Below are 12,870 nucleotides of genomic sequence, written 5' to 3' on the forward strand. Positions count from 1 at the left end.
AGAAAAGGTAGACTTATTAGCCAACTCAGTGACGCTAACTTGGGTAAACTAATTGATAGCATTAAGCTAATATCTACACGTCATTATGTATTAACTGCTGACTGCATTTTCAGATGAGCTTGTTCAGATACTTCTCTAAGAAGAGAAAGACAACAGATGAAGAAGACGCTAGTCAGGTAGCATCATAAGCCTTTTACTGACTCGTAAATGATGATGGTTAAGTAAAAAAATAGTATTTTAATGTTCACACTTGTAATCAGATGTGATGTGAGTGTAAACTATATAACGCTGTTAGCGTTACGTTACTCACACTTTTAATGTAATCTTCTTAGACAAGTAACATTAGACAGGGGGGAGTTGTTAAACAAAGTGGAGGAGAGCAGAGCACAGCAGCGGAGAGATGAGCCTGGGTGCAAACTTTGCCACTGACTCTTACCCCCCCCCCATAGCATGCCCCCACTGCTGAAAAAAATCCTAGAGGAAACACTGTATTCTCTACACACTGTGAGGTGTTACTGAAGTCAGAGAAGCCATTTAAAGCATCATTATAAATCAGTCAACTTTACCTGATGGATGATCCCTGAGCCTGGTTTCCAGAAGCCAACTCCGTATTTGGCCGCAGCAGTTGCAAGGAAGTTGTACACCTCCTCGTTCACCTCCTGTGTTAGGAGTATTTAGGGAGGAGTTAGGGCTTCTGTGGAGGTTATTTTCATGTAACTATAAAAGCACTTAATACTAAATCCTGGTATTCAACGTGACCTCCAGGCATGTAACCACACATTTTGATCAAAGCTTCTGATTTTATCTATTGAAACCACAGAAAAAACTTTTAACAGCTGCTGCCTCTGCAACATGACTCCTCGCTGGATGAGAATAAAACGCTGCCCAAACAATGTTAAAATCCTTTAACAATTGCCTGAATTTACATATTCATACTGTTAGTTAAATATATACTGCAACGTGCAACTGCACTGTATAAACGCTACTCATAATAGAATCTGGCTCTTGTTTCACTCGTCGCGTTAACTGACAAAACCTCATAATAAAGAGAGCCAAAAGCCAGAGGAGAAACTGATGAAGCTGTAGAGTCTCTCCATAACTGCATCTTGCCAACACATTAATGGGATGTTATGAAGTCGGTATCAGATGCACACACATATCATTGATATGAACCAGCTGTAGACAAATTCTCAACTTTTAAACTTTCTAAATCTGTTAACATAGAAAAAACAGGTTCCTGCAACATTTTAAAAATCAAAACCAATGGTTTTTAAGATCCTAATAAATTAAGATTAAGACCGAACAATGCCAAATGATTTCTTTTACTCAGACTTTTGTTGCTGCTCTCCTGTAAACGATGTTTTTAAATAGAGGCGGAGTAGAAAATTCAGATGTAAACACCTGCAGCAGCACAAGTATTAAAGCACCACACCATTCATTTTGCATGTTGGTAGAAATAACTATTACTTCCTATTACTGCTAAACATTTTCTAAATCCTACGACAGAATTTCAGATTCATTTTTAGATAATCAGGGGGAAAATAACATGTTCTTAATGTTTAGTAGTGCAGACCTTTTAGCCCTCATCACTATGCACAATGACTTTTCCTTCATCTAATTATCTACCTGCGAACCATAGACTGTAGATCTATGCCAAACTACCAGGTTAGCGCCCCCTAGTGTGTCTATATAACCACATCTTAAAAACAAACGTGTGTCTGTTAAAGCGACAACAGAGTGGAACTAGTGACATGAAAAACGAGCACCATCATTATTATTGCCTTTGTTTTTTTCTACCAGTCTTAAACACACTATCTGCAAATTTAATACCTACAATAAACTTATGGTAAATATAAGACATTTTCAGACCTTATTTTCCTTTAGTTTAATTTCAGACTTTTTAATGACCCACAGGAACCCTGAATAAGCTTTCCAGATCATGTGACATAACTCTTGAGATTGTATCTAATCTGATTACAAAGCAAAACAGAGGCCAGTGGCCGAGCAGGCAGGCACATTAACACATACGTTGTCAGATGAAAATAATAATAATAGGCATTTTCTTCTCCTGGCGATTTGCAACCAATGACTGTACCATAAAAATATATGTATCATAAATATAATCCTGCTCACCTTAGCCCTCTGCAGGTCCTCAGCCCCCCCGATCTGCGCCTCGATCAGGTGATCACAGTGGATGGTGGAGGGGACAGCCACCCTGGGCAGACCGCTGCTGATGAACTGAAGCATTGCCATCTGAGCTGTAGCATCCTGCATAGCCACACGGCCCGGACGCAGGCGCAGATATGTACGCCCGCGGTCGATCTCCTGCCCGGCTGGATCGTCCAGGTGACCGTACACGATCTTCTCCGACAGAGTGAGGGGCCTGCTGAGCCTGGTGGGGTGGGTTGGATTTGTAGAATCAGATAAACCATATTTTCCCTTGAGAATGTTTGATTTTACTGAGAAATGGAATAAATAAATAAAATGTATCAATAAACTCAAACAAACTACTTCCGGTTACAAAGAATTGAGGAAAACCCTGAACACCAGAAGTAACTGTGGCTTATCAGGGCAGCAAATATTTAGGTCTGACTGTTCCTTTAATAGTCAGTGAGACAAAAGGCTTTTCCTGTTCCTGGATTACAGCATGTGGTCAACTTAGCAAGAGGGGAACACCAGGTCATCCAAACTTAGCTCCTGGGCCCTGCTGGCTCTGACAAGTCAACACTGTAAATGTCATGAGATTTACTGTGTAGCTGTAATAAACACCAGCCATTCCTCATGAGCCAAACTGTAATCAACACAGACTCTGTGTATGTGTACTTCTGAGAAAGGCAACTGCTGCTGACCTCCTGCGCACAATGTTGATGTTGTCGTGCATCTTCTCATAGTTAATGCTGGAGCCGGGCTCAAAGCGGCTCATGGCCACCTTGGCTTTGGCGCTAAAGACTGCAGAGACATGAAAACGCTTCGCCCCGGTTCCAAGGGCCAGCTAGACCAGAGGAAGAAGAAAACAATTCAGAGAAAAACCCCTATAAACAAAGTTTTATTGTAGCGTTCAGGACCAACATATGCAGTTCTGAGTTAGATAATAACTATGGAGAGGAACAAGAGGCAATTAAATGACACATGACCGGGGACCAAAGCAGGTGGGTCTAGTAAAAACACTAGACACTGAGCAAGGGGCACAACAGAAGCATACATTAATTAATCAGTAATTGCTAACACTGTTCTCCAATGACAACAAGCGTTTCAATCAAAAACCTGCTAGAACAATTCCAGACAGACAATTATCTCTTTATAGACATAAAAACCTTTCTCTGAATAACTTTAATCTACTTGAACTGTGAAATTTGCTGTTGTATTATGTAGAAGAATACATCATATACACAAAGATTATATTGATTATCTGGCAGAAACTCAATACTGGACTGAGTATTAGAAAATTTAATCAGGACACTGCTTCAGGCTTTTGAGGCATTTTTATTGGTTGATGTCTTTTGTCGCTGCCAGCAAAGTAAGCCATTACAGTGCTGGCTTTAAACCTCTCATGCCAGTGGATGATCCTGTGATATACAGTAGAAGGGTTATTTTTAAACCAGCTACGACGAGTTGCTTAACATCTTCCGTTAGTGTTGATATTCAGTGGAAAGTCACTGTGCTCAAAGAAAAGTGGGTGAAAGTTTATACAGCTCATATTTCAGAGGTTAGCCTCTCCCGCTGGACTATTACTGACAGTGTGATCCTCTGAGTGGATTCAACTGTCTCCTCAACTATGTATGAGCACTAGAGGTACACACACACACACACACACACACAGTCTTTAAAATCAGTATTGGTTCCATTACAGCACCTTAATGCCGGTACTTGTCATCAGCAAATTAACTTTTTGATTCAGAGTCCATGAAAGATATATTTAATGGCATGCACTTTGTATATAAATGTTATGACATGCTGTTAAGGATAGTCTTCTGTGAGTAAATGATTATCCTTAAGTCACGTGTAATGTGTGTATTTCACCAACAGAAACAATTATTTTGGGATATCCATTGCTTTTAAAACCTTAAGATTAGTACTTCCTTAAGTTAAACCTAAATGAGGAGAATCTCTATCAAGTCGAACAAACTGTGCTCAGGTACAGGCTTAAACATTCAAACAGGTCTTGAAAGATGAGTCTTTAAAACTGCGATGTGGCAACACCATAACACACAACTTGGCAGAAGATTCAGTGTTTGAAACAGTAGCTTTGACAGTAACAAGTGGTCAATGAAGAACCTGTCAGAATATATATTTTGTAAATAGTATCATTTCCATGCAATGAATGCTATTTACTTCATATTGATCCAAATAATAAACTCAGCATTTTAAAAAAAATGAGACTGAGGACTAAGATATACTTTGAGACTGTCTTTTCTTCAGACAACTCAAGCGCAATAATTCTTGACCAGAAAGTTTTATTAATGTCTGGCCACCATTTTGTCTTATTTTCAAATCTAGACTAATCTCTATTATTGTGTAAAATAACGTATTATACAACATGATATTTGTTTATTAAAATAATAGCTATGTTAATGTTTATATGTGGGATGGTTTGTTTGTTGATCTATGTTATTAAATTTCAATTTAAAAAATTGAATAATAGAAAATATATATATAATAAATAATAGAAATGGATGATAAAAAAAACACCTTCTGTAGACAGGTCCTTACAGAAAGCACGGTGCTTTTCAAAATAAACATTATCTGATATGATTTACTACCCAACACGGGACCGGAAACTGCCTCTGTGCATCATTCAGGAGCCGTTAAGAGAACTGCGTAACCTTGCGATCACCTTGCAAACATCAGGACACTTAAGTGCGTTTACAGCCACTGTTCAGTTGTGATGTTGACTGAATTCAATACTGTTATTATCAATAACATGATTTTAAGTTGGTGGTCGTCAAGTCAGACGGGGTTTATAACCGTTACAACGCGTCGCATCCCGGTGTCAAACGGGGACACCGTGACCTGACAGTCAGCGGCTCGGCGCGAACTCTGCTCTGCGTTAACCTGCCGTCGGTCAACAAGAAGCAATGGCGGCTGTAGCACACGACGGAGCATATCTGTTGTCACATATGTACTCCATAGCAGGACAGTTAAATATTCTGTAAAGGTTATAAAAGAACGTTTTCTTACCCGCAGCCTAGAGACAGTCAAACAGTAAGGCGCCATTTTGTTCACTGACAAAGATGAGTGTCGCCCTGGTGTGACGTCACTGGCTTAAGTTGCCCGTTATTTTACACTATAAATTAATAAATGTTTTAATTTAAGTCTCTTTCTATTTATCTATCTTCACCCCTGACATTTTTTATTTATCCTTTTTATTTTCATATTGTTTTATTTCATTTAATATAGGCTACTACTATTGTATTTATGTTGTTATTATTTTCTTGTCATCAAAGTTTATGTAATTTGACCTCTATATGTTTTTGAATTGAGCTACTGTTCTGTTAATTTGTCCTGTTCCTTATGTGGAATTATTTGAAATAAACAAATTTAAATTTAAAAAACACTATAAATTAAGAAAGGAAATTATTATTATTATTATTATTATTATTATTATTATTATTAAGTTTCGACCGTTTCGACATAACTTCAGGAGTGTCATATATTTTCTCTCACGTATGAAGTAAGCAAAGGTGGAAAGTGACTAATATTTTCTTGATTACAGTTTTTAAGTACACTATTCTACCTTTTACTGTTTTGTACTCCTACTTCACTGTATTTCAGAGGAAAATATTGTACTTTCACTCCGAGTTTATTTGACAGTTAGCCTACTTGTGAGTTAGCTTCATCTACACAAGATACATTAAATGTTGCTTACACAGAGACGCAGCAATGATAATAATCCAATAATGTAATAGTTCAATGGAAGTATTATCGGCTACATTTTACTGCTAATACTTTTGTACCTCTGCAAGACTTAGTATTTTTATGGTGTAGTATTGCTACGTCTCCTGGTGCTTTCATCCACTGGAACTACACTTTACACATAACTCATAATATAAAATCACACATAATAGGATATATAATGAATCAGTACGTTTTTATTGCTTTCTGCAAAATGAAAAAAAATCTATTCACATAAAAAAAACATAAAGCAGCTTAGTAGCCCCAGCTCTATGAAGTTAACAAATGCCATGGGCATTTTCTATAGGCCCACTTTGTAGTATCTACCACGCATTTTCAACCCTTGTTTATTTTGAAAATATTCTAAAAGTCACAGAATAATCTTATAATCATATATCATTTAGTGATTAAGAACTTCATTTCCCACAAGCCTCTGGTAAAAGTCCGGTTGCTTTGGTTGGCTGAGTGGACGCTGCAGCCCTATAATCTGTGGGTCCTCCCCCATCTCAGCCAATAGAGACTCTGTTGCTATCACTCCTTATATTTTTAGCAAATTGTTCTGCACCGTAGGAAACTACAAATATCCCACCGCCAAAAGAACTAGAGCCTGATGGGTACACTTCGGTTTTATATGAGGACAAAAACGTTTTTTTTGTGTAGTATCGGTGTCGCTACTTTTCGCGGAAGACTATGAATAGAAATCGTGAGTGATAACATGTTTATTTTCCTTTTTAAATGATTCTGCGGGGTCGTATGAAAAAAAAGATGTAATCTACAAGGGTGACATTAATGATTTTGCTAACAGGAGAACAGACATGATAAATACAGTTATAAGAATATTACAATAATAATAATAATAAAGCAGCATCCATTATAATGTGAAGAAAGTAGTGCCTGCCGTCACGGGGGTGTGGGCGAGTCACAGTGTATAAATACGCCGGGTTGTCAAACAGGAAAGTTTCTCTGGACCCTCCATGCAAACTGTCAGCTCAAGACAAACTGGAAAACCATCCAGCCATCGGAGAATTGGGGCAGCAGTTAAAAACAAAAAAAAAAAAACAAAAACAAAACAGCAAATACCAAGGTGAAAAATATCCTGCTGTCGGCATCTAAACCGACGACTCGATACAGGCGTCTTGAAAACCCGAGACAACACAAGGGATTTAAAACAGAAACGCAGGAGTACAAGTCAAGCTAGGACATCAGTCACGATAGGTGAGTAATTAACTGTCAACCGGTGGCACAATATAAGCTAATTTTATTCTAATATGCTAACGGGGCCTGTGTGTGTTTTGGTGTTTTTTTTTTCTTTCCAGAAGATGTGGTTATTCATCAAAAATGCGCTGACTATATTGAATAACTGTGAATAACCGGGTCCGCCATTGAATAGGAAAAACACGGCTTTTGTTTTTGTCTTAGCTTAGCCGTTATATATTATAATTAGCTGACGTGACCCTCTAAAGGTCTGTTAAGCTGTCATGATTTTTCTCTCTCTCTCGTTTATATTCATGGTTTGACTGAGGTGGTGGGGGGGGGGTTGTTTATGCTGAGGAGGGACTCTCTTCTTCATTGCTCAGTGCACATACTCGGTCGATGGGCTGTTCGCCACTTAATTAGCTACATAATTTAATTTACAACGACAATTTAGCGAAGGGGGGATTCTCCACCTGCATGTCAGCTAAACCGATGTCCTTTCTGCTCCAGTGCCTTTTGACTGACATATGGCAGTAATCCCCAGGTAGACCCTGCTGCTGTTATTATCTGGGCTTCTCACCACACATGCGAACCTGCTTGATATTTTTTTTTTTACCAAACCCTTCTCTCCTTGCTTATTAATCCTCCATTATCCGGCAGGTAGATATGCAACATATTCCTAATTCAGTGGGTCTATAAATAACAAACAGTTTAAAGTTCCATTGGGAGAAAACTGAGATCAACAAAACAAAAATCACTGTAATTTAAAATTTTATTGAGATTTATGTCTGTGGTGACCACTTAGTATTGCTCTGACCCCCACTTATAATATTCCTAAATGGGCTTTTGTTGTCATATTTGTATTGTAGTGTGTGCTTATTGTGAGATCACTGTGGCTCTGCTGCTTAACAGTTCAAATCTGACTAGTAGTGGATGCTTTGCAGCACACACTGTCACACATTTGCAGCTCTGATAATGAGTCCATGTAAACAAAAATAGCACCAGAGATCCTGCTGTTGCACCGATCCGCAATAACAGGCCTTTAAAAATAAAAACCATCTCCCTCAAACTGTGCAACAAATCTGCAGGTGAAGGATACAAGTATGAACGCAGTGAGGGGATTTGCAAACATGAAAGATTTTTGATGTATTTTAATGAAATTGCAAGCTGTGTTAATGTTTTAGACCAATTATTTCACCACAGAAACAATAAACCTGCACATATTAACCGAGTTATTCTCTAATGTCATTGGATGACATTGGAGTATCTTGTCTTTTTGTAATGAGAGGAACAAAATGCAGTAGATGCTGTAGATAGCTTAGCTGTGTGTGCACCCAAGGTTTTTAGTGGTGATGGCTGTTGCAGGTGACGGACCAGTGGATTCTCTTGTGCTCGAAGATCCTTTCCTACAATCACTTTAACTCATTTTTGACTCAGGTGGTTGAGAGGAATTTGCACCACAGACGATGCAAAATGGGGTCCTATTTATAGCCCATCCGAACCAGCCCCCATCTTATCCTTCAATGTCACCTTTTTCATGCAAAAGGAAAATGTAAATCTCATCTTGAACCGTCACTCCCGCAGCCGTGCGTCCAGCCGTTGCAGCTTTATCTGTAATAACATTAGAATTGTCTTTAATCGGAGGCGTCTTTCTAATCTTAGCTGCCGAATCCCCATCTGGCAGGGAATGTGAGTGAATTGTTTGTGTGTGTGCGTAGGGGGGAGGGGGTGATCACACGCACTGCATGGTGGGACATGGTGTTCTGTGGAGTCGATTAACTGTCCTGCCATTTTATACTTCTTCCTCAGGGAGTCTTCTGGTGTTGTTTTTGTTTTTTTTTTTTCCTCTTGCATGTAATCTTCCTTTTCAGCTCGACTCTGCGTGGTGATGAATGGCCTCTGTGTGACTTACAGCATTAAGCAGGAGGCGCTCCATGGGCTCGGATTCAGATTATAAAGGATTTATGAAGCCCACGACACAGCATCTGTTACATCAATCAGTACATCCTGCAGTTGATACAACCAACTGATATAAAATATAAAGCATTTTTAATTGCTGTGTGTTACTGAATAAGAATAGTGGATGTGTAAATAAGTTTGTATTATAGAAATGTGATTCCTGGATAATAGTGATAATTGGTCTTCTCCCCCACAATTTCCCCAAACTGTTTGAATCTATTTTTAATGGCTTTAAGGTCATTTTCGCAGCAGATTAGATTTAGCGTCAGGTTTCTTAATCGAATCGATGTTTGCCCTGGTAGGTCAGTACAGAAATGCCTCAGTCCATATCACATTAAGCCGTGACACTTCCACTGGTCTCATGTGTTTTTCCTGCTCTCACCAGACTCATGATGTATGGAAGCTGCAGTGTGCCATTCAAATAATTAAACAAATCAATTAAACATTCAATTGACGGATACGTTTACTAAACTGTTGATGATGGTCATGATCTTGTACATTTTCTAGTTGATTTTTTTGCAAGTGTCAGTGTGAGTAAACAAAGACCGTCAAAAGTTTTTGTCCTTTAAACCAAAGTAAACAACTCGGATAAAAAACAAAAATGTAAATGATATTTCTCTAAAATAATGAGTTATAATGAATCACTGTTTATTCTGGCAGCACACTCCAGCCTCTGCACAATCCAGGCTCTCTGTGTCCATTAACTGTCTGCGGCAACAATAGAATAACAACAAACGCCCTCATGTCCTTGCCAGGTAAAGTGACTGCTTTCCTCTGTTTTCATCTTCACAGTTGGAACCTGAAAACATTGTTACGTACTTGTGACGGCGAAAAAACAGCCTGCAACCTGCTGCCCCCACCTTCAAGGTGCCTTTACCATGGTGACACTAAAACAACCGTACACTTTACAATAAGCCAGAGGAAGAACTCCGTGTCTCAGTTGCTTCGCCTCACTTTCAGAACCATCATTTCAAACATTTTGCCGACCCGGTGCAGCCATGCATCTAGAAGTGAAGGTTGCCCTCAACTTCATCGTGTCCTACCTGTACAACAAGCTGCCTCGGCGTCGAGCTGACCTGTTCGGCGAGGAGCTGGAGAGGATACTTGTGTCTCGTTTTGAGGGTCACTGGTACCCTGAAGCCCCTCTCCGGGGTTCTGCCTTCCGCTGCATTCACCTGGGGGCGCCGAGGGACCCCGTGGTGGAGTTGGCCGCAAAGAGAAGCGGACTGGACACGGAGGAAGTGCGTGCAAATGTTCCCGCAGAGCTCAGCGTGTGGATCGACCCTTATGAGGTGTCCTACCAGATTGGAGAGAAGGGGGCAGTGAAGGTGCTCTACCTGGAGGACCCCCCAGGTCTGGGCTGTGACAGCGAGAGGCCTGAGGGTGTGATCAGAGAGGGCAAAGGAGACGCAGAGGCGGAAGAGGCCAAGAATCTGGGCTTCAACCCAGACGCTCAGGTGTTTGTGCCAATTGGAAGTCAGGCGTCTCCCGCCCTCATGCCGTCGCACTCCAGCTCTCCCACACCTCTGTCTGCCCAGTCCTGCCCCGGGCTCTTCAGCTACCCCAGCTCCAGTACTCCCACTGACCCTGCTGCCCACTCCTCCAATACCTCTACCCCTTCCCCTCCCAGCGGCGGGCTGCCCTACCTCGCCGCTCAGCAGCCACCCTCCGCTCTTCCCACTGCCCGCCCTCAACCCATCACCTTCACCACAGCCAGTTTCGCCGCCACTAAATTCGGCTCGACCAAGATGAAGAAGTGCAGCGGAGCCGGGTCGCCGGCCAGCTCCGGAGTCGTCGTCCCACCCGCCCAGAGAATGCTGTCCCGCTCTCCCACCAACATCTCGACGCCGGAGCTGCTCAAGCACAAGCCGCTGTCGCTCTCCTTGCACTCCCTCGGAGGTCCCATCCCCAGCCAGCTCTCCCCCAACGCCAAAGAGTTTGTCTACCCAGGATCCCCGGGGCCCCTTTACTTCGATGCAGACACCCAGCCCATGCAGCCTCATGCCAGCCCATTCCAGCCCCCCCACACTGTCAACACCCATCCATCCTTTGACCCCTTCTCCAGCCCTCCTCCGGCCCAGAGCGTGGGCATCATCGGCAGCAACGGAGGAATTTCTTACATGGAGAAGCCGCCATTTGTCGAAGGTTTAGGAAGCTACAACCTGCAATATCCCAGCCAGTCCTTCCAGCCTGTTGTGCTGGCCAACTAAGCCTTCATTTGTAATGAGAGGAGTCGCTGGAGGAGGAGTCGGGTGTGAGGACAGTGATGCTCCTGATATTTTCAGTTTTTCTAAGAAATTGTTCTAATACTAATACAAATTAAGAATTAGTTTACTACAAAGATTTAAAATACCACGTTCACTGAATATGTCTGTGATTTGTTTTGTCCCTCCACAGCCCCCAGCCCCACCCTGCCCCTTTGTCCGTCGCTGTTACTCGTCACGTTCTATGTGTTCGCTTTGACAGGAGTGGGAGTGGGTGGGGGTGACTTCCTTTCTCCGTTGAGTCCTTGCCAAGCTTTTATGTTTATTGTTTTGCATTGAATGTTAATGTGAGACACTTGTGTTTTTGGGGGTTTTTTTTTTCTTGACCTGTAGTGTAATGGACCCGACTCTAGCATAGCTCCATTTTGCACTGCACTGTCATGCTGTGAAAAAGGACCTCGCCAAGTCCTGCAGGGAACGACGGCTGTGGAAAGCTCAGCACTTTGCTCTGCAATCTGCTCTGCCCTACTTGCCACAAATACAGAGAAGAGGAGGGGGGGGGGGGGGGGGGGGGGGCTCTGCTGTGTCTGTGTGTGCAGTCCTGTTCTGTTTTGTTGTGGCTCAGCGTGATCGAGAGACTCATTGTTTGTACGTCGGGCCCGTTACCCTTGAAACGCACTCGTGCACAGGCACAGTTTCACTCTGTTGTTGTCAGCAGGCGTATATTGAAAGCAGTTTATGGTCAGCTGGAATGTGTTCATGACATGGGCTTAAATGAAGTTGGAGCAGTGCAGGGAGCAGAAAGCAGAGCGGGGGGGGCATTAGGGTGTTAAGGGAGTGATGTAGTAGAATGTATTGTACTTGTCAGGGGAAACTGCAGCTGGGAAGGTCAGGGAAACCTTGGCGAATGTGAGAAGCGAACAAGTCTTTGCATTTTAAGACCGTAACCATGACGCTATACCTCTGTTACACGCGCAGGGATGTACGTTATGGCTTCATACGTGTACTCAAATAGACAAACATGCAGAAAATATGTGTGCACACACACACACACACACACACGATTCCAGTCAGCAGAGTGTGAAGGTGAACAGGCGGAGAAGGTGATGAGGGGGAGGGGATGCAGCAGCTAAGCAGTAGGGATTGTGATAAATGGCTTAGCATGACTTCATGACTATGAAGGAGAGGTTTTCCTCTGCATGAGAGGAGGGAGGGAGACGGGAAGACAGAAGGAAATGAGAGAGAGAGAGAGAAGCAGCTAGAGGGTTGTGTTGCCTCCGTGGCGTCCGGAGCGTATTGGTTTAGAGAGCGAGACTTTAAAACCCAGAGCACGTTTCTGGTGAGCTTAAATGGTATTGAAGCCAAAGGCTCACACTATTCTCTCCCTCCTCTTGAAATTCTTCAGTGATCTCTGCTTCAGCTCAGGTTGCGCTGTCTCTTCTCCCCAGTTGCAGTGACGTGGACACAGATTCAAAGATGAATGTTCTCTATCGACGTGCGGCTTCTGTCGCTTTATTGGACAGCTCGTCCAGATCACTGGAAGTCTGTTGTTTCCAATGTGTGTTTACCAGTCGGGTCCATGTGACAGTCGCTACAGGGAAGGATAACCCCACCCCACCCC

General features: G+C 42.2%; 2 protein-coding genes across 2 annotated transcripts in view; one reads left to right on the forward strand and one right to left on the reverse strand.

Moving 5' to 3' along the window:
* LOC111647573 (aconitate hydratase, mitochondrial-like) overlaps window positions 1–5,261 on the reverse strand; it is a 16,628-nt gene extending 11,367 nt beyond the window's left edge. Inside the window, exons 1-4 of the mRNA XM_023397193.2 lie at window positions 5,179–5,261; window positions 2,850–2,992; window positions 2,134–2,392; window positions 567–659 (exon numbers count right to left, since the gene is read on the reverse strand). Coding sequence (XP_023252961.1) covers window positions 567–659; window positions 2,134–2,392; window positions 2,850–2,992; window positions 5,179–5,214 — 531 coding nt within the window. The 5' untranslated portion in view covers window positions 5,215–5,261. The remainder of the gene's footprint in view (window positions 1–566; window positions 660–2,133; window positions 2,393–2,849; window positions 2,993–5,178) is intronic.
* A 1,535-nt stretch (window positions 5,262–6,796) lies between these two features.
* On the forward strand, window positions 6,797–12,269 carry tob2 (transducer of ERBB2, 2). Its single transcript, XM_023397201.2, has 2 exons — window positions 6,797–7,107; window positions 9,838–12,269. The coding sequence occupies exon 2, from the start codon at window positions 10,044–10,046 to the stop codon at window positions 11,253–11,255; it is 1,212 nt and encodes a 403-aa protein (XP_023252969.1). The 5' UTR covers window positions 6,797–7,107; window positions 9,838–10,043; the 3' UTR covers window positions 11,256–12,269.
* The last annotated feature ends 601 nt before the right edge of the window (window positions 12,270–12,870 follow it).

Source organism: Seriola lalandi, unplaced genomic scaffold, assembly GCF_002814215.2.
Source record: "Seriola lalandi dorsalis isolate HSWRI2012SDOR001 ecotype SW California unplaced genomic scaffold, Sedor1 jcf7180002055004, whole genome shotgun sequence".
Taxonomy (NCBI): domain Eukaryota; kingdom Metazoa; phylum Chordata; class Actinopteri; order Carangiformes; family Carangidae; genus Seriola; species Seriola lalandi.

Bases quoted from the DNA above. Each gene is read 5' to 3' on its own strand.
- tob2 (XM_023397201.2), top strand. From the start codon at position 10,044: ATGCATCTAGAAGTGAAGGTTGCCCTCAACTTCATCGTGTCCTACCTG.